This window comes from Amblyomma americanum, chromosome 6, assembly GCF_052857255.1.
Source record: "Amblyomma americanum isolate KBUSLIRL-KWMA chromosome 6, ASM5285725v1, whole genome shotgun sequence".
NCBI classification, from domain to species: Eukaryota; Metazoa; Arthropoda; class Arachnida; order Ixodida; family Ixodidae; genus Amblyomma; species Amblyomma americanum.
Genome location: NC_135502.1, coordinates 92,530,110 through 92,554,304, shown reverse-complemented (window position 1 = coordinate 92,554,304; position 24,195 = coordinate 92,530,110). Strand labels below are relative to the sequence as shown.

At 45.8% G+C, this 24,195-nt stretch overlaps 1 protein-coding gene across 1 annotated transcript in view; it reads left to right on the top strand.

Annotated features, from left to right (window-relative positions):
* LOC144095378 (atrial natriuretic peptide receptor 1-like) overlaps positions 1 to 24,195 on the top strand; it is a 44,816-nt gene that overhangs the window by 4,033 nt on the left and 16,588 nt on the right. Inside the window, exons 3-14 of the mRNA XM_077629136.1 lie at positions 2,850 to 3,065; positions 3,889 to 3,993; positions 5,348 to 5,419; positions 5,634 to 5,791; positions 6,699 to 6,724; positions 6,962 to 7,138; positions 12,744 to 12,912; positions 14,535 to 14,559; positions 15,996 to 16,174; positions 17,099 to 17,222; positions 19,880 to 19,948; positions 23,683 to 23,857. Of these exons, the coding sequence (XP_077485262.1) occupies positions 2,850 to 3,065; positions 3,889 to 3,993; positions 5,348 to 5,419; positions 5,634 to 5,791; positions 6,699 to 6,724; positions 6,962 to 7,138; positions 12,744 to 12,912; positions 14,535 to 14,559; positions 15,996 to 16,174; positions 17,099 to 17,222; positions 19,880 to 19,948; positions 23,683 to 23,857 (1,495 nt within the window). The remainder of the gene's footprint in view (positions 1 to 2,849; positions 3,066 to 3,888; positions 3,994 to 5,347; positions 5,420 to 5,633; positions 5,792 to 6,698; positions 6,725 to 6,961; positions 7,139 to 12,743; positions 12,913 to 14,534; positions 14,560 to 15,995; positions 16,175 to 17,098; positions 17,223 to 19,879; positions 19,949 to 23,682; positions 23,858 to 24,195) is intronic.

The window sequence follows — 24,195 nt, the reverse complement described above, 5'->3', positions numbered from 1 at the left end:
CAGCTTAGAGCTTGCAAAGCAGTGGCATAACTAAAGGAAGAAACGCAGCGCATCACCTCTGGAGTGACTTTTTTCGCAGCGAAGACGTAATCAATACCTGTTCCCTATCTCGTGGCCAGCACCTGAGGCTTATTAAGCACTGCTACACTGAACATCACCCTGTTCTATTTTGCACCTTTCAGGTGCTTTCCTTTGGGCGCGCCTCTGCTCTTGACTGCCTGCGCTGTTGCGAAACAATATGTGGCTTTTTGTGCAGCACAAACTCACCATTTTCTCACAGCTGCGGCATGGCGCTCTTTGTCCATAGCCGATAAATGTGAAAATCTAGCAGCTAGTAAAGCATCTGCGTCAAACTCACCTGTGTCATCATGATGAAAACAGATATTATGGCGCACATTGCAAGTAAATGTGTATTGCACGATTTTGGAAAATTGTGTGAGAGTGCAAGACACTTTGGGATTTGTAAGCTAGTCATCCGCTAACGCCCGTGTGACACCACCACAGTCGCGTCAATAATGGTTTATGTGACGCAGCGCAATTAAGCACAGTTTCTGGAGTGGATCTTACCGTCCATCACTTGAATATTGTTCATTCTCAAGGCAGCTGACCAAGCAGTTGACTTTTATTGCAATACATTAAACACTCGTGCAGCAATCGCTGACAGACATCAGAAGAACCGCGCAGAACGAACGACAATGTGCGCTCCACGCAGCTATTGTTGCAAACGAAAATAATAATGCGACACGCGCCAGCCAAGAATCTGGCTCCCACCTTCCGTCGAAACAGAAACAGAGGATGTGCCCACAATTTCCAATAAGCTATACCCTGTCAGGTGACTTTTTGAACCAATGGGCGAGCTCAGAGTCCGGACACGATCGTGCAAACTGGAAACTGTGGATAGAGCATTCTTTTCTTAATTAAAACAACGACGAGTTTGATTGTCGTATTTTTGTAATGACTGTTATTTGTTTATGACTCCTCGCTTTTTCACAGTTCATAACGCGACGCTACGTACGCTGAGAAAAGCCCGACGATGAGGAGGCGAAAGGCAACTAAAACAGTAGCTGCATAACAACAACGACGGGCGAAGAGCGAAGGGCCTACATCAGAGCCCTCCGCAAAGACCGGAAATAACTACAGCGACCGCAGGACTGTTTACTGCGAAAATAACGTACCGTGTTCCTGCGACAAGCCTAAACACAGGCATTGCCCGATGACTTCAGTTCGTAAATACTGAAAGAGAAACCCAATACGTCTGTTCAAGTGGGTGGTTTAAATAAATGTTTGTTCTGCATCCCGAGTATATTGAGGGTTTCTACGCTGCAATTCTGGTGCTATAGAGCCCTTAAGTACATGGCTGTCGTTCCCGGTTCGGCTAATCATATACGTGCTCCTGGACTGCTGATGTATTTTGCGCTTCTTCGTACCATAGCCGCTCGTGGATCCATCTATCGGCCAACATAGTGCTCCGCTTCATTATGCCGGTCAAGTGTTTGTGAGGCTCAATAGCGTGTCGCCCTTCAGCTCTCCATGGCCTTGCTTACGGAAGCCCCAGCCGAAGATATACGCGTTTTGACTTCTCCTTTCTTCCCGTTTGCAGTAAATGTGCTGCACAGTATTGACTTTACGAAAGAGCAATTGTTTGTTGAAAGCAGCGCAGTTCTCCTCTCCATCGAGCATGTAGCTGTTGCAGCCCCCTCTTTCGACTCTGTCGGATTGGATGGCCTCATCCTAAGCCTTCTCCTGTTGTGCAGCATACTCTGAAGTATACTTTGTTTAGCGAACGTTGCTCACCGAGAAATGTGCAATATCCCGGCAAGCCACGCGTCTGAACGAGTATGTAGCGCACTTTGCGCCTCGCTCATGCCACAGCCCGAACCTGCCAAGCGAGTGGCGACCTTCGATGACGAAGTCAATCCCCGTGCATGCAGCGCTAGCGGCGTATCAAATCTAATGGCAAATTGCAATCGGTGATGCGGATCAAGCTGTCTTGTTCCGCGAAAGCGACGAGCTGTGTCAATGGGCGATTCGGATTCATATCCTCAGCTCTGATTGTACCGCGACGGTACTGTCCCTAGACTCCATAGACATCTTGCTCCTTCGCGGATTCGGAGGGCGCTCCGGATTGCTATTCCGAATTCGCCATAAGCAGTTCGAAACTTGATGCTGCCGTGCTAGCTCGCCCTGGTTTTAGCTCCGAGAAGCCGTTGTAGACACTTCACTTTTCTTGCCTGCATAGCAGGCGTTTGGTCGTCCTTGCGCTGCTGTCAATTATGGGTTTGATCATCGTTCTTCAACTTGCTTTAGATGAACAAATTCATAGTGCTATGCACGCCTGATGGCGCTGCGATCTCTTCTCTCTTTATCTTTCTATGACCGATGTCAGGCTGTCTACGCATACCAGCCGCACACCAGCATTTCTCCGAAAGTGCAGACCAACCAGAATGAAAATAACATGTTTGTGATGCGTGAGGCAGCACTAACGTTCTCTTCGAGTGCAACGTTCGCGGATGTTGATTTATTGCCATGAATGGAGCAAACCATCCTTGTAAGCTTTACCGGGACTGAGAGCATATCTAAAAGGCAGCTCAGCGCTTACAACTAGCTCCCTGCAGCGCCGCAGTTATTAGGTCCGTCGGCAGCAGGTCGTACATTCCCGTGTGCTAGTCAGGTCGGACTGCTATGATACAACACACATATGCTCTTCTTTCATGTCTTTGTAGGGCGCCCCACTTGGCGTTACAAAATCTTACACCTAACTGTTAACAGCATGAAACTTCTCTGGACTTATTCGTGCGTTTTTTCTTTGATTTTTTTTAGTCATACATGAAATCAACGTCTAACGTAAGCACCCTTCAAGGCTTGAAGATATCTGGTGTCCAGCTGGGAACTGTCAAGGTAGGAAGCCAGCTTCACTGCCTACTCCAGTAGCGAGGTCGGAACATCGGCTTTACGTGAAATTTTTCCGCTTTGTTTGTCGCTGGCAGGGGATACGAGTGGCCATAAAACCGCTGGACGTGAAAAAGATCCACGTCACCAGGCAACTGCTCGCCGAGATCAAAATGGTAAGGGAACCAGAGTCACCCGAAAATTCAAGCCCTTATGTCGGGAGATGTTGGTAATAAGTGCATGATGGTTGGAAAATGATGCAGTCACCTACTAGTTGGGCATTTAGCTATCACTGACACCCCTGCTTCCCACCCCCCCCCCCCCTCGCCTTTTCTTTCTCCATCATACTCTGTTGGAAGTCCCTGTGAGCAGTCTGTCAGAATGAATAAGGTGGCGCGATAGTCAGAAAAATTTGCTGCTAAAAAAGATCGAACAAGCCAGAGCCCTTTGATTCTTGACGATTCTTTGATGTGATGAAAGAGCTCTATCTGTAGCCACATATGGCGCTCTGATATCACGGGACCATGAATGTGACATATCACCTGGCGGTTCGTGCGAGACCCGTGCGAGCACCGCTCAGCAATGGGATGAAGAAACGTTCTGTGCCGACAACGTAAGGACAGGTGTACCCAGTTTCATGTTCTTTAAAGAGACAGGGAAGAATGCTACAATCCATACCTGGGCGTATCACGTGACAGCCGCCCGCGTTATCGACGAGGTTGCGCGTGTGCAACACACAGAGCCTGCCGGACAGCACAGAAGAACCACGAGCGAGTTCATCTTTTCGGAGAGGATATTTCGAACTAAAAAATAGGAAGTGCCGAATACATTTCCCAGTGCCATTTTCAGGCGAGCGGCAACCGGTAAAAGAGGCAGCGGCAAAGGCGCCGCTTAAGCGCTCACGCAGCAGAGCATGCGACCCGCGGCAAAAGCGCAGTGATCTTACTTAGAAGATTCATCGTGCTTAGAGACTTTAACTGCTTATGTTTGCTTTGATAGGTCCACGACCTCACGCACGAGAACCTCGTCCGTTTCGTGGGACTTTGCATCGAGGATCCCAACGTCTCTATCATCACAGAGCTGTGCCCACGGGGTAGCTTAAGGGTAAGAAGTTAGTAACACAAGCCTATTGCTGCTTTCAGTTAGCATAGCATATTTGTGAAGCAGTTTTTAATGAAAAGCAGAGTTTAGGTCCGTATACTCAAAATAGGACGCAGCCTGGATCAGTGTACCTTCAGCGGTGCTTATATGTTGTGCTGTGGCGAACACATTTGTAAAAGTTGCCGTCAATGAAAGAGCCTGTATCAACCAAGCGCTCGTGGGCTTCATGCGAACTGAAAAATGCTGTTCCTTTTTTTTCGTTGTTTTCTTTCTCTCGCGTCCCTCATAACACATGTTTCGACTCGGGAGGTTAAAACACAATTTGCAATGTTTGGGCTCTTCTTTCTTCCTTCTTTCTTTTTTCTCTCTTTCTTTCTTTCCTTCTTTCTTTCTTACTTTCTTTCTTTCTTCCTTTCTTTCTTCCTTTCTTTTCTTCTTTCTTTGTTTGTATTGTTCTTTCTTTCCTTCTTCCTTCTTTCTTTCTTTTTTGTATTGTTCTTTGTTTCTTTCCTTCGTCCTTCTTTCTTTTTGTATTGTTCTTCCTTTCTTTCTTTCTTCCTTCCTTTATTTCCTTCTTCCTTCTTTCTTTTTGTATTGTTCTTTCTTTCTTTCCTTCTTCCTTCCTTTTCTTTTTGTATTATTCTTTCTTTATTTATTTCTTCCTTTCTCTCTTTTCTTCTGTATTTCATTCCTTCTTTCTCTCTTTCTTTCCTTCTTTCTCCCTTTCTTTCCTTCTTTTTTTCTTTTTTATATTGTTCTTTCTTTCCTTCTTCCTTCTTTCTTTCTTTTTGTAATTTTCTTCCTTTCTTTCCTTCGTCCTTCTTTCTTTTTTGTATTTTTATTTCCTTCTGGCTTTCTTTCTTTCCTTCCTTCTCTCTTTCTTTCCTTCTTTCTTCCTTTCTTTCTTTCCTTCTTTCTTTCTTTTGTGTATTGTGCTTTCTTTCTTTCATCCTTCCTTCTTTCTTTTTTGTATTGTTCTTTCTTCTTTGTTTCTTTCCCTCGTCCTTCTTTCTTTTTTGTATTCTTCCTTTCTATCTTCCTTTCTTTCTTTCCTTCGCTCTTTCTTTCCTTCTTCCTTCTTTCTTTTTTTTATTGTTCCTTCTTTCTTTCCTTCTTCCTTCCTTCTTTATTTTTTGTATTGTTCTTTCTATACTTCTTCTTTCCTTTCTCTCTTTCCTTCTGTCTTTCCTTCCTTCTCTCTTTCTTCCCTTCTTTCTTTCTTTCTTTCTTTCTTTCTTCCATCCTTTTTTCTTTCAAAGCCCGAATTACATTCGGTCAGTTCTTTTACATAGTTCTCGCTGTGTTCGCAACAGACTGCGTCATCTCTTTTCTGTATGTCCTTCTCTGTCGTCTCAAGGACATGCTCGAAAACGAAGACATCAACATCGACTGGATGTTCAAGTGCTCCATGATCACTGACATCGTAGAGGTGAGAACTTATATGTTCCGGCCTTGTACCGGCGGCACGGCACTGGTGGTACTGCCACTTCTGTTCTTGGAATTCTTGTATTTAAATTATCTGGAGAACATTTTTTTTATTCGTGCACTATCGTCGTTTATGATCATTTTGTTGACAATTATTCTTTAGCCTAACTGTTCCTGTGCGTCGTACTAATAAGGCTCCGTCTTGCTACCCTGCACAGGGCCTGCACTACCTGCACGGCACGCCCATCCAGTACCATGGAAGACTGAAAAGCACGAAATGCATAGTGGACGGACGCTTCGTGGTCAAGCTGTCCGACTACGGGCTGCGCCACCTCCATGCACAGCTGCCCGAACCCGAGGACAAGAACCCAAGTACGTGAACCTGCTGGCGCTTGGGCGCGCGCGCACGCGCGCACGTGTGTGTGTGTGTGTGTGTGCGTGCGTGCGTGCGTGCGTGCGTGTGCGTGCGTGCGTGTGTGTGTGTGTGTGTGTGTGTGTGTGTGTGCGTGCGTGCGTGTGTGTGTGTGTGTGTGTGTGTGTGTGTGTGTGTGTGTGTGTGTGTGTGTGTGTGTGTGCGTGCGTGCGTGCGTGCGTGCGTGCGTGCGTGCGTGCGTGCGTGTGTGTGTGTGTGTGTGTGTGTGTGTGTGTGTGTGTGTGTGTGTGTGTGTGTGTGTGTGTGTGTGTGTGTGTGTGTGTGTGTGTGTGTGTGTGTGTGTGTGTGTGTGTGTGTGTGTGTGTGTGTGTGTGTGTGTGTGTGTGTGTGTGTGTGTGTGTGTGTGTGTGTGTGTGTGTGTGTGTGTGTGTGTGTGTGTGTGTGTGTGTGTGTGTGTGTGTGTGTGTGTGTGTGTGTGTGTGTGTGTGTGTGTGTGTGTGTGTGTGTGTGTGTGTGTGTGTGTGTGTGTGTGTGTGTGTGTGTGTGTGTTCGGCCTGATGATGCGGCAGCATTACTGCGATTTAAACCAAACAGACCGCGGCCTGCGCATAACAGTTTGTGCTCATTTGGACCGGCTCTCGACCAACTCCAGAGCAAATTTGCGTCTTGCCCAATTTTATACACGTCGCGACCAACTTGTCAAAACTAATTGCATGGTACCTCATGCCCTGAGGCAATAAATCTCGCTTTAAAAAAAATGCATGGTACAATGCCACAAAAGCGCTTCAGACTTTTACGTCCAAGAAGCGCTATGCCTACACACCTTTAGTATTAAGATTACGCAGCCTTTTCCATAAAGGCAAAAAATATTTGCGGGTTTAAGGCGTTCTGAGCTTCTTTCAACGTGCAGTCCTCCTGTGGCTGTTGGCTATACGGGTACGCGACGCTTTCTCATGACTAACGATAGCGTTAACCCACCTTAACATTGCGATGGACTTCGCTGTGTTTAGTTTCTCGGGTGGCAAACGAAAAGAAATGCTCTTCATTAACATTGTCTGTCAGTACCTGCAGTCAGTCAAACTGCAGAATAATCCGTGCTTGGCTTGACAGCCCAGCTTCTTCATTCGAGCTGGCTTTCGTTGGCCGTCATCGCGAATTGCCATCGTCGTGCAGGATCCATGTTCTGGACGGCGCCGGAGTTCCTGCGCCTCAAGGAGCCGAGGCAGCACTCGTCACAGAAGGGCGACATCTACGCCTTCGCCATCATTCTGCAGGAGGTGATCACCCGGTCTGGACCGTACGAGTCGTTGGAACGCATTGGCCGCACCAGATCTGTGATGGAACCCGAAGGTGAAGCTCCGTCACACATGTTCTTAGTCGTTCAACATGTATGCTGCGAATGCGCTTTGCACAAGGAGTTGCTTGTTCATAATCATTCACTAGAATCTCACGCTCTCTGATCATAACTAAGCGACTTCAATCGTCGCAACTCCAAACCGACAACCAGGTCACGTCGCTATTACTTATCTGCATTCTTTCTCACAGATTCTTTTTGAAACAGTGGTTGTCTGCAGGTGCCAACTTTTGCGAAAAAAAGATGGAAATTGACGTCTTCATAATTTGTATTTGGGAAGAGCGCTAACGTCTCTACCGCGCTGCGTAGGTAATGGAACAACATGCGACTCGATTATTTTTTTTTCAACTCGGAAATAATTGACCGCACTTTACCCGCTGGCGCAAGGGTAAAGTGAACTGAACGAGTTAAACAATATTATATTTGATTTCTGCTGCACAGCAATGATTTCAAGATTGAAAATCAGTGACTTCAAATCATATCGCATCAAGCTCAAATTTTGCGCAAGCTCGGCAAACGTTGACACAAGACGTATGGAAGAGAAACCTCCATCAGAAAAAAATGAAGAGCGAAGAAGCTTCTGCTTATTCCAATAACATGGCTGACCTTGGAGGTGCGCTGCGATGTTTGTTTGTTTTTTGTGGATGAAATTCAAAGCATGTGCCTTCGCTGTTACAAATCCAATGGTTTTCTTGCGTGTTTTCAGAGAGAAGCGACAGCCAAGCCTTGGTCGGTAAAAACTCCGTCATTTGTATTTCAGAAAGCCGAAGCAGGGCCGTATTGCATATGGAAATTGAATATTGCGGCTTCGTACCGCCGGACGAAACACACGTGGCGGCTGTGCTGAAACGTGCTTTATAGACATGTCCTTGATCTGAAATATTAGATTTATGTATCTCAGATTTTAGACATACGTAATTTCATGGCTACGACCAACAAATGTCATTTCGTAAAAGGTATAGCTGTTTTAAATGTTATCTGCTCTTGACAAAATACATTTGAACGTTCTCTCCTATACCCTAAATGTGAACCCAATGCAGCGCTAAAGAAATAAATGAGACAGCGGCCGCACTCCACATTTTGAAGGAATAAATAAAATTCAATTAAACCGATCATATTACGCATAATGCATTTCTTGCGAGCGCTACATCACCTTAACTTGCCTCAAGAACATGCAGTTGTGAACGCGAGACATATTACGCGTATAAACGGGGAAGTAAGCCGACAATATGATAAATCACACTATTAACGCCAAATTTTGCCCACTCCGCCCTTAATTTCCATCCGCGGCCTTGCAACCAACTGAAGGAAAGTTGTTTTTTCCGGCGCTTTGCTTCCCGCATGTGCAGCGAATACCTGAATTCCTTGTGCCTGCTAAGCGAATAAGCGGCTCACAATGGGATGATCATCAACGATTCGGCTGACTTTTGTATTTTTTTCAGCAAAATAATTTTTGTCTTCGGAGTGCGAAGCGAGATATCTGAATAAATATCGCAGCAATGATTCGTGTCCCTGAGTAGCTAGAACGCCTCCACAGCGAGAAGATATCGTTTAAAACCAGAAATAATTGCATGAAGAAAGTAAAGAACCTCGTTGGAGAATTTTTTTATTCTCTGCACGAAGTCTCATTTTTACTTTGTTAAGTTCCCGACTGAAAGAACGTTGCTCAGTCCGCAGGTGTAGCGGCATTCGTGAATGGACTTGTGACTTTGTCTAGGCATGGGATTCCTGTGGATGTGCGCGTAACTGACTGTCCAATATTTTTTTTTGTATGCTGTCAAAGACAAACATTTACACCTTGTTTTTCTCCTAAAGTAGTAATAACGGCTCTGATCCCTGATTTTTGTACAATTGGCTATATGCGAAGGAGGGCAGTTTTACTGGTCTGAACACGAGTGAGTTGTCTAAGACAACAAGATTATTTTAGTAGTACTTGTTGTAGGGCTAAATGGTTCTTGCTATAACGCAAAACACGATGACAGGAAATACAAGCAGGCGCTTTTGCTTCATTTTCCCTCCCTGTACTGGCCCTCAAATGAGGGTTGACAGTATTCATAAATAAATAAAATACATCAAACTCCCAAAAACTACGCGAATGAGGCCACCGAGGCTACGTTTATTCTGCACTATATTACCCGTTCCGTCCCTCAGGTTCTCGGATAATATTCAGGCGGTGCGTCTGTGTCGAAGGCCGCTACTTGTTTAGCCCCAGCTGGCACGCAACCAGGACGTATCAGCTTGTTTTGACGGCGACCACGACGTGTGCGATAGGCTGTCCCACATTTGGAACACCGTGCTTCCTGCCGCCCCATTCTCATTTTGGCGACACACGAATGTATACAGATAGACGCTGCGAGCTTTAGTCGGCTATTTTTGGTGACATAATCGCGAAGCATTGCCACAAGTTGAAAAGGTCGCCACGCTTAAGCTGGGAACAAGGAAGAGTCCGAAATGGTGACGCCGAGTCATGAATGGGACATATTTTTCTAGGGATAAAAACATTCTTTTCCTCCCTGTGTTGCGTGCAGTGCTTTCGGTGGCATTATCAGGCAGCAAGTCAAAGCGCGTATTGTTGTTGGTAGACTAACAATCACAAATAATATTTATTGCAAATAAAGAGGGAGAAACGGTATATGGTAGCTCGATCCTTTTCACTAGAATTTAGCAGCCCTGATCTTTGTCAAGAAGATTCACCTCGAATATTAGAAGATGCAAATCGTCACGCTGTCAAAGACAAACATTTACATCTTGTTTAACTCCTAAAGTAGTAAAAACGGTTGTGATCCCTGCTTTTTGTACAAGTGGCTACATCTGAAGGAGGGCAGTTTTTTACCGTTCTGAACAGCAGCTAGTTATCTCAGTGAACATGTTATTTTAGTAGTACTTGCTGTAGGGCTAGTTGGTTCGTGCTATTAATTTTAACGACACGAAACACACGACCACAGGCAATACAAGGAGGTGCTCTTTCCGTCCTTCTTGCTCTCCGTATTCAATGTTATATCTGATTTTAAACTATATGCATGTTTGTCCGTCGCGAGCTAAGATGGTCATATAGAAGACCGGACTTCATGGCAGTACGCGCCGACCGACGTGAACGTACTGTGCGAATGGTCTTCACTTCTCTGTATTCCTGCTCTTTATACTGTGAATGTTCACAAGAAAAAAAAATGACGACCAATTTTGCGTAATTAGGCCAAATGGAAATTTGATGTGCTAACAGTTCTGTTTTCACTTCGGTTCCGGTGTTCAGATCCAGTGTTCATGGCTGGCAGTTGTTAGGATGGGTTAATGTCCATATGAGCGGAATTGGTCATTATCTACATTCAAGGATCCCTGGGAGCTTGCCTACCACTCCTTGCCGTGTGGTGCAGCGGTCATGCGATGCGCCACTGCCCTTGTATGGCAGGTGCTGCCATCGGTGGGACTTGGGTTGCCTGTATTGGGTTGCTACCCAGGTTGCTCTTCCGGAGCAGCCTCTGAAGATTAATTAGCTGCCGCCTGACATAATGGACAAGCTGCTCACCTGCCCACCACTAGATGGGCAGGTGAGCAGCTGCCACAAAGCGGGCTTCAGACTAACAGACAGAAACACACAACTGCTAAATGCGGGGAATGACCACTATATGTGATAGCGCACTAAATATGCGTAATATGGCTTTCTTTCAGCCACTTTTATGCCTGCGAAATCGTGCCAGACAGGTCATAGCACGCAAACTGCCAGCTGTTGGTCGGAGTAACGCACACATATTCGCAGCCTTGACATTTCAGGAGTTGAAAACGCTCCTATAGGCCCAGTAATCACTCTGTTTCTCGAATTTTTCCACGCCAGCTATATATAGTCGGCTACAACTCAAGAAAGCAGCGGCAAATTCCAGAATAAAACCTTCCTATCAGACATGACGTCGTAATCCTATTTCCATACGTCGCGGTTTTACACGTTGAATTTGCTAGCGTGGCATCATCGGTGGCTCGCACCTTCAAAACGACTGATCGCGACTTCTTGACAATAGGTCAGCAACATTGGCAGGGGGACTCTTGTAAGGAAAATTTGCGGCTTCGTTCTTGAGTAATAACCGACTGCATAACCTCTCAGTGAACTAGAGCAATGGTTATGCGAGGTGTCTGAGACGGAGAGGCGGTAGAGTGGTGAATGAAGCCGGCGAGCCAATAACAGTTTTAGCAAGAGTTGTCGGGTTAGTTAGTTAGCTAGTTAGCTAGCTATCTAGCTAGCTGGTTGGTTAGCAAGTTAGTTAGCTAGCTAGTTAGCAAGTTTGTTAGCCAGCTTTATAGTTAGTTATTTAGCTAGTTAGTTAGTCAGTCAGTCAGTCAGTCAGTTAGTTAGTTAGTTAGTTGGTTAGTTAGTTAGTTAGTTAGCTAGCTAGTTAGTTAGTTAGTTAGTTAGTTAGTTAGTTAGTTAGTTAGTTAGTTAGTTAGTTAGTTAGTTAGTTAGTTAGTTAGTTAGTTAGTTAGTTAGTTAGTTAGTTAGTTAGTTAGTTAGTTAGTTTTGTAACGGCGTGAAGATATGCTCAAAATACCATGACACACAGAAAGACGAGAGCAACTAAACTCTGATTTATACACGGCTTGACGCTTCCGAATATGACAGGCCAGCGCATGCGCGAAAATACTCTAACGACATGCGTGCAAAAGCATGCACCATCGTCGCACCCTGTATACGCTACGGAATGCAATACAGCAGATTCACTTTTGCACAAAGCAACTGATGTGTCACTGACACCAGTTATGCACTCTCCTTATTAAATAAGCGTCCCTAATTTTGCGCGTCACGGAGTTGCTGTGCCTGCAAACAATCTTTATCTTAGTCGTAGCCGGCACTTCCATGTTCTGCAATTTTCCGAGAAATTTGTCTTTCGTCTTCAACTCCGAAAGTGCGTACATGCTCCTCTACATGATCATTTATGCAGCGTCCTGTCTGCCCGATGCAGGCTTTTCCACATGTTAGTGAAATTTCGCATATAACCCCTTTCGCGCATTTCACACAGGGTTGCCTACGCTTTTTGGCGCATGCACTCTGTCTGTTTCTCACCCTTGCTGTGCGGGAGCAGAGTTGGCCTAGCTTCAAAGGGGCCGAGAACACCATAGGTACTCTGTACCTGTTCCCCACTGTTTTCAAGTTGTACGTAACCTTATGCATGCAAGGTACTCCCACAGGTTTTGGTGCCTTCATTTCGAACCTTTTTGAGCGCTTTCTCTTTGAACTTCCGTAGAAGGGTTTCACTTAACGCCGCCAGGATCGCACAGGGGTAGCCCGCATCATTCAGTCGCGACACGTGCTTCTGGACACTGTCACTCATTCTGAGCGAGCACGACTTTATGAGCACAGACTTATGATAAAGCGCAACAATGTCCTTCTTGACAGTTTTCGAGTGTGTACACCCTTAAGTCAGTAGATCCTGCGGAACCCTAGAGTGGTACATCCAACACATGATTAACCGAGAGGAATATGTTTATGTCCAAAGAGTGTAGCGTTTCCGCAGTAGGTACCTCATGCGTAAATGTCAGGCTCTTACCATGTCGTCTCAAATCATCAAAAGTCTCATTCGTCGCGTCATTCGTCATGCTGTTCGTGTGCCCTCGCAGAGATCCTGGACCGCGTGAAGATGGGCACGACGCCCCCATTCCGGCCTGAGGTGTCGCCAGACGAGTGCCCTGCCGACGTGCTTCGGCTCATGCGCGCCTGTTGGGCCGAGGTCCCCACGGATAGACCCACCATCGCCGAAGTGCGGCACGCCGTCAAGAAGATCACCAAGTGAGTTACGCCCTCTCCTGCGCGCAAGCAATGCGAACTGATGGGCGAGTTTGTCTCGGAACACGGCTGAAGAGCGCGGAAAAGGACGCTGATAAACGTAGACGAATACCACAAGGCGTTGACCAACAGCTGCTCATAGAAACTGAGAATGAAGCATATTGTATACTTTACATTGGAAATGAAAGGGCGAGCTTCATGCAAGGCTGCGGTATCCTTACCCAATTTTAAAGCGATCGCATTGGCGCTGTCGTCACCGCAAAACCCCGCTGATGTCCGGCATAAAGAACTTCCCTGACTTGTCGAGAGAAGTCACGTGACCTTGTGACGCCGTCACAACCTGCCCACCAAAGCCGCCGCGGTGGCTGAGTGGTTATGGCGCTCGGCTGCTGGCTCGAAAGACGCGGGTTCGATCCCGGCCGCGGCGGTCGAATTTCGATGGAGGCGAAATTCTAGAGGCCTGTGTACTGTGCAATGTCAATGCACGTTAAAGAACCCCAGGTGGTCGAAATTTCCGGTGCCCTTCACTATGGCTTAGATCTCTCATAGCCTTAGTCGCTTTGGGACGTTAAACCCCCATAAACCTAAAGCAAACAACCTGCCCACCTAGCAGTGAGCAACCGCACCCTAGACCTAGGTCACAACCTAGGCATTTGCCCTGCAGTGGGCGTAGTCAGGCTGATGATGATAACGATGATAATAGTGTATACCGGCTACGCAGTTAGCAGTCTGAATATGGCGGTTGATGGACCGACAATTGCACAGAAACTGACGCTAGCATACACAGAGGTTGCAATAGAAGCTGCTACAAATGTAAAATCAAATGCTATCGCGTTCCACTCTTGATGTGACTTAAGCAGCTCAAGGCACCCTATGCCATCTGTGACATAATGTCATAAACTAAGGGATACTGCAGCTACCTAAACTGCGCTGACGGTGTTACCGATGCGAAGCTAGTGCTGTCGAGTCGTTGACTTTTTGGTATGTGCTTACAGAACATTTTGCGCGCTGTATTATCATCAGCGGGCGATTAAAGAGTCCTATTCACCTCCGAAATTTTCTTCTGCGATTAAAGCGTTCCTAACAGCACTGAAAAACCATTTCCACTCCAGCGGCTTAATTTTTCACCAGCTGGAACAAGCGCGTTCGGCAATGTTTTCACAAAAATTACGACCAGCCTGAAAGGCTTCATCACAAGGTACCTGTACCCCCCGTACTGAAGCAGGAAAATGTTGCCTGGCGACAAAATTAGTAAATAAATAAAGGTGTGCAGAAAGCATTCCTTAGTGCTGCAAACAAAGGCAGGAAAACATCACGATGTCTTTTTGTAACCACGAAAATTATGCTTATCCTTGCACGCCATTATAACATCCCAAAATGGTTACCAACCGTCTAAGGGTAAAAACGCCTGAACGAACACATTCTTGCACCTCATTATAACCTCAAGAAATTACTAGAAAATTTAATCGTGCAAACTGCCGATCTAGCCGTGCATGCAAGTTCCTTAAGTTTTCTTACCCAGCGTGCTTCGCCCAACCACTTGCAGCACTGCCGGATATGGTTGCTATGCGCTTCAGCTTGCATCATCTATAGTTTTACCTTAATCTCCTTCCTGTGAATCTCAGGTTTTCGTCACTCTCATATTCTAAGGTAATCAAAATAAGGAGTCTGTTCTCTCGGCAACTACAACTGCCGTAAAAGAATTTAAACGACAAAAAAAGGCATGGTCATTATAAAGACGGCCGCCCGCATAATTGTCTCCTACTGTAAAGTACGACCAAGCAGCAACATTCTCAGCATTAAGGTCAAATTAGAGCGCAAGGGTGGTGAGCTTTAGGCACAGCCTAAACAACGGCACTAATTGCGAATAAATTGTAGTAAAGGCGCCATGCGAGTTGCGAAACTTTGAAATTCGGAGCGAGTGGTTTTAAAGGTTACGGCATTATTCGCGCATGCCGCTTTTGTCGATTCTAGACGAATAGGCTAAATAACGGAAACCTAATTTTGTCAGGCACGTTGCTTTTGTAGCAGGCATTAAATGTCATGATATGCGATGATCAAGTTCGCTTTCGATCAAACTCAAGCTTCTTGCGACTCGAATAGAGCACGGTGGCGCCGAGAACCAATTATAATTGATGAGACATGATGCGCCGTTCCGTGCGAGGCTTACAGCTTTTCCCCTTGTTAAGTTTCAGGCATATAGGATTGAATTACCGCATCCAGTACGGGGTCTGCCTGTTGTTACATAACGTGCATACTTCGCCGGTTTGTATAGAACCCTGGCTCAGGATGGTCACATTTCCGATTAATTGTCTTTGCGATAGACATATTTCGTACCTTTTCTTCGTTTCATGACAGTCGCGTCCTTCCAAACACCGTGTCCAACATTCTCGGGCAAAATTTTTGAACATTGAAAAATTGTAAGGTACTGTTATAGAAATATAGAAGGTAATGGTCCATTAATCTTCCGATGCGTAGCAAAATCTTTCTTTTAAAATGTTTCCATTGCTCGCATCGAGTACCTAAGAGTGTTTTAGAAAACCAGTGAGCAATGCTTCTGACGATAGCAAAAACGTAATAGCTAACGAATGCAAGCCGGCGGACGGGATATGTGTGGATATTTTGCTTGTTGTAGTGAAATCTTACAATATGTGAAAAAATTGCGCTCATAAACTCTTTCCCGTTCAAAGATGCTTGTTGGGCGTGACGTTCCTTCAGTGATACTTAATGCCGTGACCGAAAGTTAATCTTCTCAGAAACCAAAAATACTTATTTCTGCACTTTTCCCCTGCAGCAGTTTGAAAAAAGCAGCAATTTGGGGGAGGGGGGGGCGTGGGGGGGGGGGGGGGGGGGGGGTAGCGATAATATTTTGGTTCCTGAAGTTCCCGGAAAACACGTAAAGGTTCGCTTTTTACCACATTTTACCCCTAAAATTACCTTGAAAAGGTAAACTGCTCCTAACTAATCATTGCTGTGCTGCTTCTTAAATTATGGGTCCAAACAACGTGTTCAATAACTTTTGTACGCTTCTTGAAGGAGCCTCTGCGAAACCGTAATCGAAGAACTGCACCAACAAACCACTCTAGACAACTCTGCAATACCTCCTCTCTTGCAGGGGTCTCTCGAGCAAGAATTTCTTCGACAACCTGCTCCAACGAATGGAGCAATACGCCAACAACTTGGAGTCACTGGTCGAAGAGAAAACCGAGTCCCTCATGGAAGAGAAAAAGCGTACGGATGAACTGCTCTACCAGCTGCTGCCTAGGTAAGGGCTGAACTTAGTTCACGCTGTGCAGAGTACTTTAGGCAGATATTTCGTTATCTTGTTATTCGCAGCATTTTCTGGATGATTAATGAGCGAAGCTGTATAAGACTGCACTGGCGATCGTGGTTTTTAGCGTTAGTCTGCGTGAAATGGCCGGCGTGAAAAGTGAATGTTCTCTCGTTCTTTGTTCTTAACGACTAAAGAATGACAAAATAACTGTACATCAGAAAGAGCAACAAATTAAATCGGCTCAGCGCTCTCAGCTTCATTGCAGTCGTTGTTTCCATGTGTCGCAAGTAAAAAAAATTGGCCTCATTTTGTTGAAGTACAACTGCTTTTGCTTTGTCCTTGAACCCAAGAGTTGCTCCGAAGTTGACTTCCATATGCGCAAAATTGAGGACAAATAGAGGATGCGCACGGATTTCCTCCTTTCCATGTCGGCGTCTCTTCTGTCTATCTGTCTCTTCCTTCTTTCCACTATCCCTTCTTTCTTCTCCTTTCTTTGCTTCTTTTTTGCCCTTAATTTTTCTTCTCCGTTCCCAGTTCTTCTCTTCCTTCCTTCTTTCCTTCCTTCCTTGCTGCCTTCCTTGCTTCCTTCCTTCCTTCCTTCCTTGCTTGCTTGCTTGCTTGCTTGCTGGCTTCCTTCCTTCTTGCTTGCTTGCTTCCTTCCTTCCTTCCTTCCTTCATTCCTTCCTTCCTTCCTTCCTTCCTTCCCTCCCTCCTTCCTTCCTTCCTTCCTTCCTTCCTTCCTTCCTTCCTTCCTTCCTTCCTTCCTTCCTTCCTTCCTTCCTTCCTTCCATCCTTCCTTGCTTGCTTGCCTGCTTCTTCCTTCCTTCCTTTCTTGCTTCCATCCTTCCATTCATTCATTCATTCATGCCTGATAAATTTCGTTTCGAGGTGTCTCATGTGTCATCTTTTGCACAGGTATGTTGCAGATGAACTCAAGAAGGGCTCACACGTGCAGCCAGAAGCATTCGAGTCTGTCACAATTTTCTTCAGCGACATCGTCGGGTTCACATCCCTTTCCGCTGACAGCAGCCCGATGCAGGTGGGCACTCATCCACGAGGGCTATAGCGTAGCTTTATGCGCTTGTACTACCTCTACAACAAAGCAAGAAATAGAAGCCATGCGTGGTTTTCTTTTTCTTTTTTTCTTAAGCGAGAATTGGTAGGCCCTTTTACCAATAAGATAATTTCAAGAAACAAAAACTAGTTACCAGCACACTCAACCAAGTTAATGACTTGTTAGTTAAGCGCAACTTTCGTCGTTCTGCTGGGTAACGAAAGGGAAGACTGTAAAAGCAGACGACGACATGGATCCTGTAAAACGCCACAACGACTCCACAAAGGTCACTTCAGAGCCGAAGTGGTGACTGTAGAAAAATTTGTAATAAAAAGACAATAACTGGATGACATATTAAAAGGAAACTCACAACAGCCCCAGAAAGATTAGAAGCAAATAGTAGGGGGGGAAAAGTGGGCGTGAAATTTTCATTCTTCAGTCTTGATCCAGGCCAATGTGGTACGAAATTCTTAAAGCTTCCGAATATTGCACGCCGCTTCCACTCACTCTGGAGCGTGTTTTCAACATGGCCTGTCGACAGGCTCAAAGGCACCCCCCCCCCCCCCCTTGGATACTAAAAAGGAAACAAGGCAGTAGACATATTAATATTGACATAATATCGATTCACAGTGTGAATGAGCTTTGAGCAATTTCATTCGAATATGTTACCGCACAATGGTATAATGAAAAAGATTTTTTGAATGAAAAGTGGCGGCACTTGCGGCCTGAAATATACCATGGCCGACTTCGCAGTACAAGTGTAGAACACTTGCGAAAAACTGCCTCTGCGCAGATACGGTGCTCCATAGCGGTTGAACAACAGTGCAGTTGCTGTCATCTGCGATCCAAGAGCCTCTGTGTGCCACCCAGTGACGTGTGAGCCTGTCAGCAGGATGAAAGAGCGGTTTCTGAGCGAGTGTATAGCGTTACGGGGCACTGCGCCGCTGCTCTTAAGCCCAGATGACAGTGATGGAGAACCTGAATGAGCTTCTCCGTGGCCTAGTAACTTGATCAGGTGCGCAGTGCCATGGTCTTGTTCTTTCTAAAAGTATATTTTAGATGCTCATAACCTTGACTTCTTCAAAGTTTTTTTTTAATAGCTCACTTACGAAATGCTATGTCTAAAAAAGGACCTACTACAGTAACTAAATAAGTATAAAATCGCGATTAATGTTATCCTCAGCCTGCTGCAAACTTAGTTAATTGCAGGCCTTTTCTTTACTCCATTGCGATTACTCCCTTTGCAGTTTCGTCACCTCCTCCTTTGTTTCCAAGCGATGCTATGTGCATAATTTTCGTCGTAACCTCTGTGAAGTCAACTGCAAACGCATGTGTTATTGAGCAGTCTCTGGCCCGATAAATCAACAGCAGCGTTTAGCCGTGGGACGTCTTGCAGTGTTTCTGAAGGAATGCGATTGATTGATTGATTGATTGATTGGTTGATTGATTGATTGATTGATTGATTGATTGATTGATTGATTGACTGATTGATTGATTGATTGATTGATTGATTGATTGATTGATTGATTGATTGATTGATTGATTGATTGATTGATTGATCGATCTCGATTTAGCGAGCGAGCGGGCGGCTGTTCCAAAAAGAGCCACCCGTAGGCTTATGCGACACAGGATTACCGTGACATAAGATCACGTGACATTACGTCACGTTACCGTGATATTAACGCACCCACCAGTTACGCCGACGGTGACTAGAAAGCCAGGGACGGGTGCCTAACATCTATCGCTGTAAAATTCAAGTCTACCAACGGGATATCTGCGGATATATTGATTTATGGAATGAGTGAGTAAAATCTTACAATATATGAAAAAAAAATGTGCTTACAAACTCTTTCCTGTGCAAAAATTCTTTTGTCCTTAACTGCTGTGTGTGGTCGCCGTCGTCACTCTGGTCGTCGTCGGACTGCATTTCGGAGTCAGCAGCTACGCCAGACTCACTACCGGAGACGTATTCGTAGTCTTCAGCATTACCACTGTTCGAAACGCTCCAGGAAACAGCTTGTCTCTAAGGGTCGCCGCCTCCGTCGGCATTGTGCAAGCGTGCCGGCATTTTTAAATCACCACTGCCAAGCTAGATACGCGCCAAAGACCAAAACACAATTTTTTTCATGCGACTTCTCCTTCCCTTTAGTGTTAAAACATAAAGAATTAAGAACTCATGGACAAGCCTACAGTGTCCGCAGCAGTGAATGCAAAGCAACATCGGTCTGGAAGAGTGACTCCTCATTGGCGATATGAGTACGAAGTCCCGTGATGAGTAAGCTCACGATGGGAGGGTTAAAGGGTGTGAATGCGTTCGCCGACAGATGCCGCTGGCGCACTAGCGTAAAACCCCAAAAAGCCTCCATGTTTCCTTTACAGAATGAGAGAGAAAAGTTGAAACCCCTAAGCGTGTTCCGTATTATTTAGACCGCACCTGTGCACTCACATTGCCCAGAACATAGGCGTCTTTGCATCTCGCCTCCATCGAAAAGCGGCCTCCGCATCCGAGATTCGGTCGGGAGGCCTCGGGCTCATCAGGTGTACCCCCTGCCACTGATCCACAACGGCGGGTTACTTATTGATAAAAAAAAAGTCGATAGATTTATTTATAAATTTATTGCCATGTTTGTTTTTTTTTTCAGGTGGTTACACTGCTGAACGATTTGTATACCTGCTTCGATGGCATCATAGACAAACACGATGCTTACAAGGTAGGTTTCTACAAATACAGTACTCTCCCAGCTCTCAGTGCAACTTCATTAGAGTGCAGTCTCACGTTCCCACGTAGTGATAGACACACTAAGTCCTTTGCCGTCTCAAAGGGCTTGAAGTCAAAGGAAACTCGAGGAAGCCCAGCGGATAGTTTCATCTCACCCTTCCTTCATTCCCCCATACCTGCAAATGAACACTGTAGGAGTTTGAGCCCAAGCTCAAATAACATTTAATTCAGTTGTGCCGTCGTAGTGAAATGCGAAATGCGAAGCGCTGAACACGCGGCTAGTCAAGTGCAAAGCCGCTGGAGCTTGTTTGTGCGAACATCCTCACTCGAGCGGCTTCTCTGCAACTCGACCGTCGTCACTCAAACGTCAAGAAATTCTGTGCTACACCAGAGTTTCCCACCGAGTTCAGGTTCTCGAAGTTATGCCACTGATTACAACTGAATTGTTTTGCGAAAAAAAAATTTAACAGATTACTAGGAATCAATTACTGAAAAAATAATTGGATTACCAAGAAGATAGTACATCACAGAAAGTAAACAATGCATTAGAGTATTCGAGGAAAATGTATACAAGTAATCAATTAATATAGTAAAGAGCGACGTATAAGTAGTCTGTGTATGGTGCAACCACAGCGAACGCCATCGGACCTAATGTACTCGCATTCGTAACCATGCCCCCGTTTCGACCTTTGTTATAATCTTTCTTGTGACTTTTGTTTGTCACAAGCCTTTGTTGGAGCAGTCTTTGTATTGCTACTACTCTCCATGCTTAAATACGTAACGGTCATGGGGTTGTTTAGTAGGCAGTTTCTCGAACGTGAATAAGAGTGGAACGGGCTGAAAGCGTGATTTGATTATATATGACGAATGAGAAAAGACAACCTACAACAGCTCGCGGCTGTCGACAGAAGTCAGTGCAAGAGCAAGCAAAGTCGGCGCAGCTTAAACGAAGTTCCCGCACTCAGCGCACTGATTTTTGCTGCGCATTCTACTCGCCTCTTCATTCTTGCTATCTGACGTTTTCATTACTGAAGCACTTTAACATACATGCTCTAGCTCTTACACGGGCTTCATGATCATACAAACGGCTCCAGAGAACGGGCATTTCGAAGAGCGTTTGGAAAACATTTCCTGGCCAGCCACTTTTTGCTTTTCTCTACTGTTCTTGATTTCAGACAGGCGTTAGCGCTTACATCTTTAAAAAAAAACAGTACGAAATGGCAGTACGAACTACTCGGTATACTTCCGACAAGAGGGGCGCTAGTCTTGTATAAATATACTTTCTAGTTCGTCGACGTTTTCACGCTGTTTTTTCAAGACCTAAAAGCATGAACCAACTATACCCCAACCACAACTTTGGTTCGGCATCAGCGTCGCAGTTGGAGGGGGGGGGGGGGGGGGGGGGGGGCACTACAGATTCGTGGTCAGCCCGAAGAGACTGGAGATTTTGCATTTTATTGCTATCCGAAGCCCTTTGGGCCCGATTTCGCCTCCTTGTGCGTTCCTCTGCTCTTACTTTTTTTTGGACAGCCTGTTGTCTGTTATGCCCACGCTCCCCACAGAAACTCACATAGATCAATTGCTTACCATGGTTTACAACTTTCCTAAAAATGTGCACTCTATCTCGCCATCGAGATCAGCTGTAAGTGCACTTTAAACACTAATACGCCTATATTGAAATAAAAAGGGAGTAAAAGCTCTCCCTTCACGCACTCCCTCCTAACGCACTCCCTTTTAAAAGGAAGCATGCTAGAGAACAGCTCACTTCCCTCTTAACTCCCTTCTGTTTAGAGTGTATGAAATCCATTGCAGGAAAGGCAAAGGAGGTTGGGCTGCTCACAGACGGCAGCAGCAGAACTATTTTTTATGAGTGTCAGCTGCTGGACCTGTCGCCCTGTCTTAATTTTGCACCACCTATAGTGTTCCTTAACCTGCACTCACATCGCGAAGCACACGGGAGTTTCAATTCAGGAATGCATTTTTTTAACGTATTCATCTCCGGCTTCGCTGTGTCTGCGCCTTTTTCTCCGTCTATCCGTACCGGTCCACACAAAAGTCTCGGAAATAAAACACAGCTGAAATAATTTTACGTCCCACCGAGATTCTAATTTATATGCCCCTTAGGTGTGCACGGGAAGCGTGTATGACTCTATAAACAGCTCGATTATCTCCCGCAATGCACCTGTGCATGTTTTAGGGAGGCATTTCCATTTGCCAAAAATTAGTTCTCGGCGTTCAGCGTTTTTAACCAATGTCTACACTCTAAACAGGAAAGAGTAATGAGGAGTAATCCATCCTCTAGCACATTCCCTGCGCTAGAGGACACCTTACTCCCTGGCGTATTCGTGTTTAGAATGTACACACATGGCGGAAAAGCAACGCACAGAAACGGGTGACGGAGTCCAGAGGTGCGAACGCTAGTAGGATGAATGCTACATGAACCACTACTACCACGGTGATAAGTAGTTCGCCGCGTTGATATAATATTACTTACTCACCATCTATTCAAAATCAGTTCACGCGGTTGAGCGTACGTTCTACAGATGGCAGCACTGTGCGCTCGAAAAGGGAGCTCGACCGAGACTCGACCGTGTCTGAAGATGACAGCGGCCGAGTATGTGAACACATGTCACAGCTCGCTGAACTAATAGCATTGATATCGGTGGAAGCAGTGTAATCGGCTTCAGATACGAAATCCGAGCTTCGACAACGGACGACTAGCAAATGCAGGAGCAGCATCGCGAGGTGTACGCTGCACGGTGCAACATGTTTTTTTTTTTTTGAAACTAGGAAAATGCACCTTGGAGCAAACAAATTCACACAGACAAAAAAGACAAGGAGACAACGGACAGGCGCCAACTTCCAACTGTTTATTGCACAAGAAAAGCACATAGATTTATGGCCTCAGGCTATGCCCACCTTTTTCAGTCCACGTGCCTTATCGCAGCCTTTACTTATCGCCTCGCATTATCAGTTTTGCACAGAAAACCGTACTCCACCGCATACAATTTAACTGAAGTTCCTGCAGAAAGGTAGTCCAAGCGTACTGGCCTGCCGAATCCGAAGGGATTGTCCCGCAGTATTTTATCTTTCATATCGCCTCTGCCGTTCAAACGAAGCAAAAATTACCATCCAGCAGCGCTGGTGTGAGAACGCGAGCTTGGCGGATTCATGGATATCATTTTGTCTGACACCATCGGCTGCCATGCAACGTTTCCAGTGTCGCTCTAACACTTTTTCATGCAAAAAAAAAAAAACAGAGGACTTATCTCGCAGGTTCCGAAACGAATATGCACGGTTAAATAATCGATTACTTCTGAAAAGGTCTCTCAGTCATGCAAAACCCAGATGCTTCAGGACGGCAACGACGGAGTCCCGCGGTTCATTTTTCTAGCGACAGCTACATTACGGTAGCATTTCGAGCCTTCAGCGTGACAGCGCAGCGTCACGTGGTCACGTGGCGCGGAGCAGCTGCCGGCATGAGCTGCCGGTGACGCAGCGCCATAGCTGATCACGTGGTTAGTCACGTGGTTGATCACGTGACCAAGTTCCACTCTGACAGCTGTAGCTATCGCGTCGCTCCAGGTTTAACCAAGGCTAAACCACCGGCAATTTTTTTTATTTTTCTCTGGAAAAGCAGAGTGCTGAAGTAGGGACGAAGTGTCGTCACCACGCTGGTTATGTTGTATACGTTGTTTTTCCATGTTTTGCTTTACACTGTCGCAGGTGGAGACCATCGGGGACGCCTACTTGGTCGCGTCCGGTCTCCCCATCCGCAACGGCAACGAGCACGTCCGGGAGATCGCGCGCATAGCGCTAATGCTGCGAGAGCAGCTGAAAACCTTCAAGATTCGCCACCTGCCCAAGAGGAAACTGCAGCTCCGCATCGGTATCCACTCCGGTGAGCACGTCCCCGCGTTGGAGCGACGAAGGGTTGTCGACGACGCCTTGTGCGATATTTCCGCTTACGTTCTGTTTCAATACACCGCTTACTTTTATTTTTGACTGCCTGTCGCTCGATGAAAGCACATGCACTGAGTGAGTGCCAGTGTCCGCCCGCATTTCTAAAAATATATACCCGTACGTAGTTCTGATTCAGCCTACAGGATAGGATTTGTTGTTTATTTCTGCGTTGCTGTGAAATTCTTTTATACTTTGGGCGTGGCACTACCCCTCGCTCAACTGTGGCAGAAGCGACGGTTGTGCTCCAAACAACGGGTTCTCCGTTACTGTTCCCTA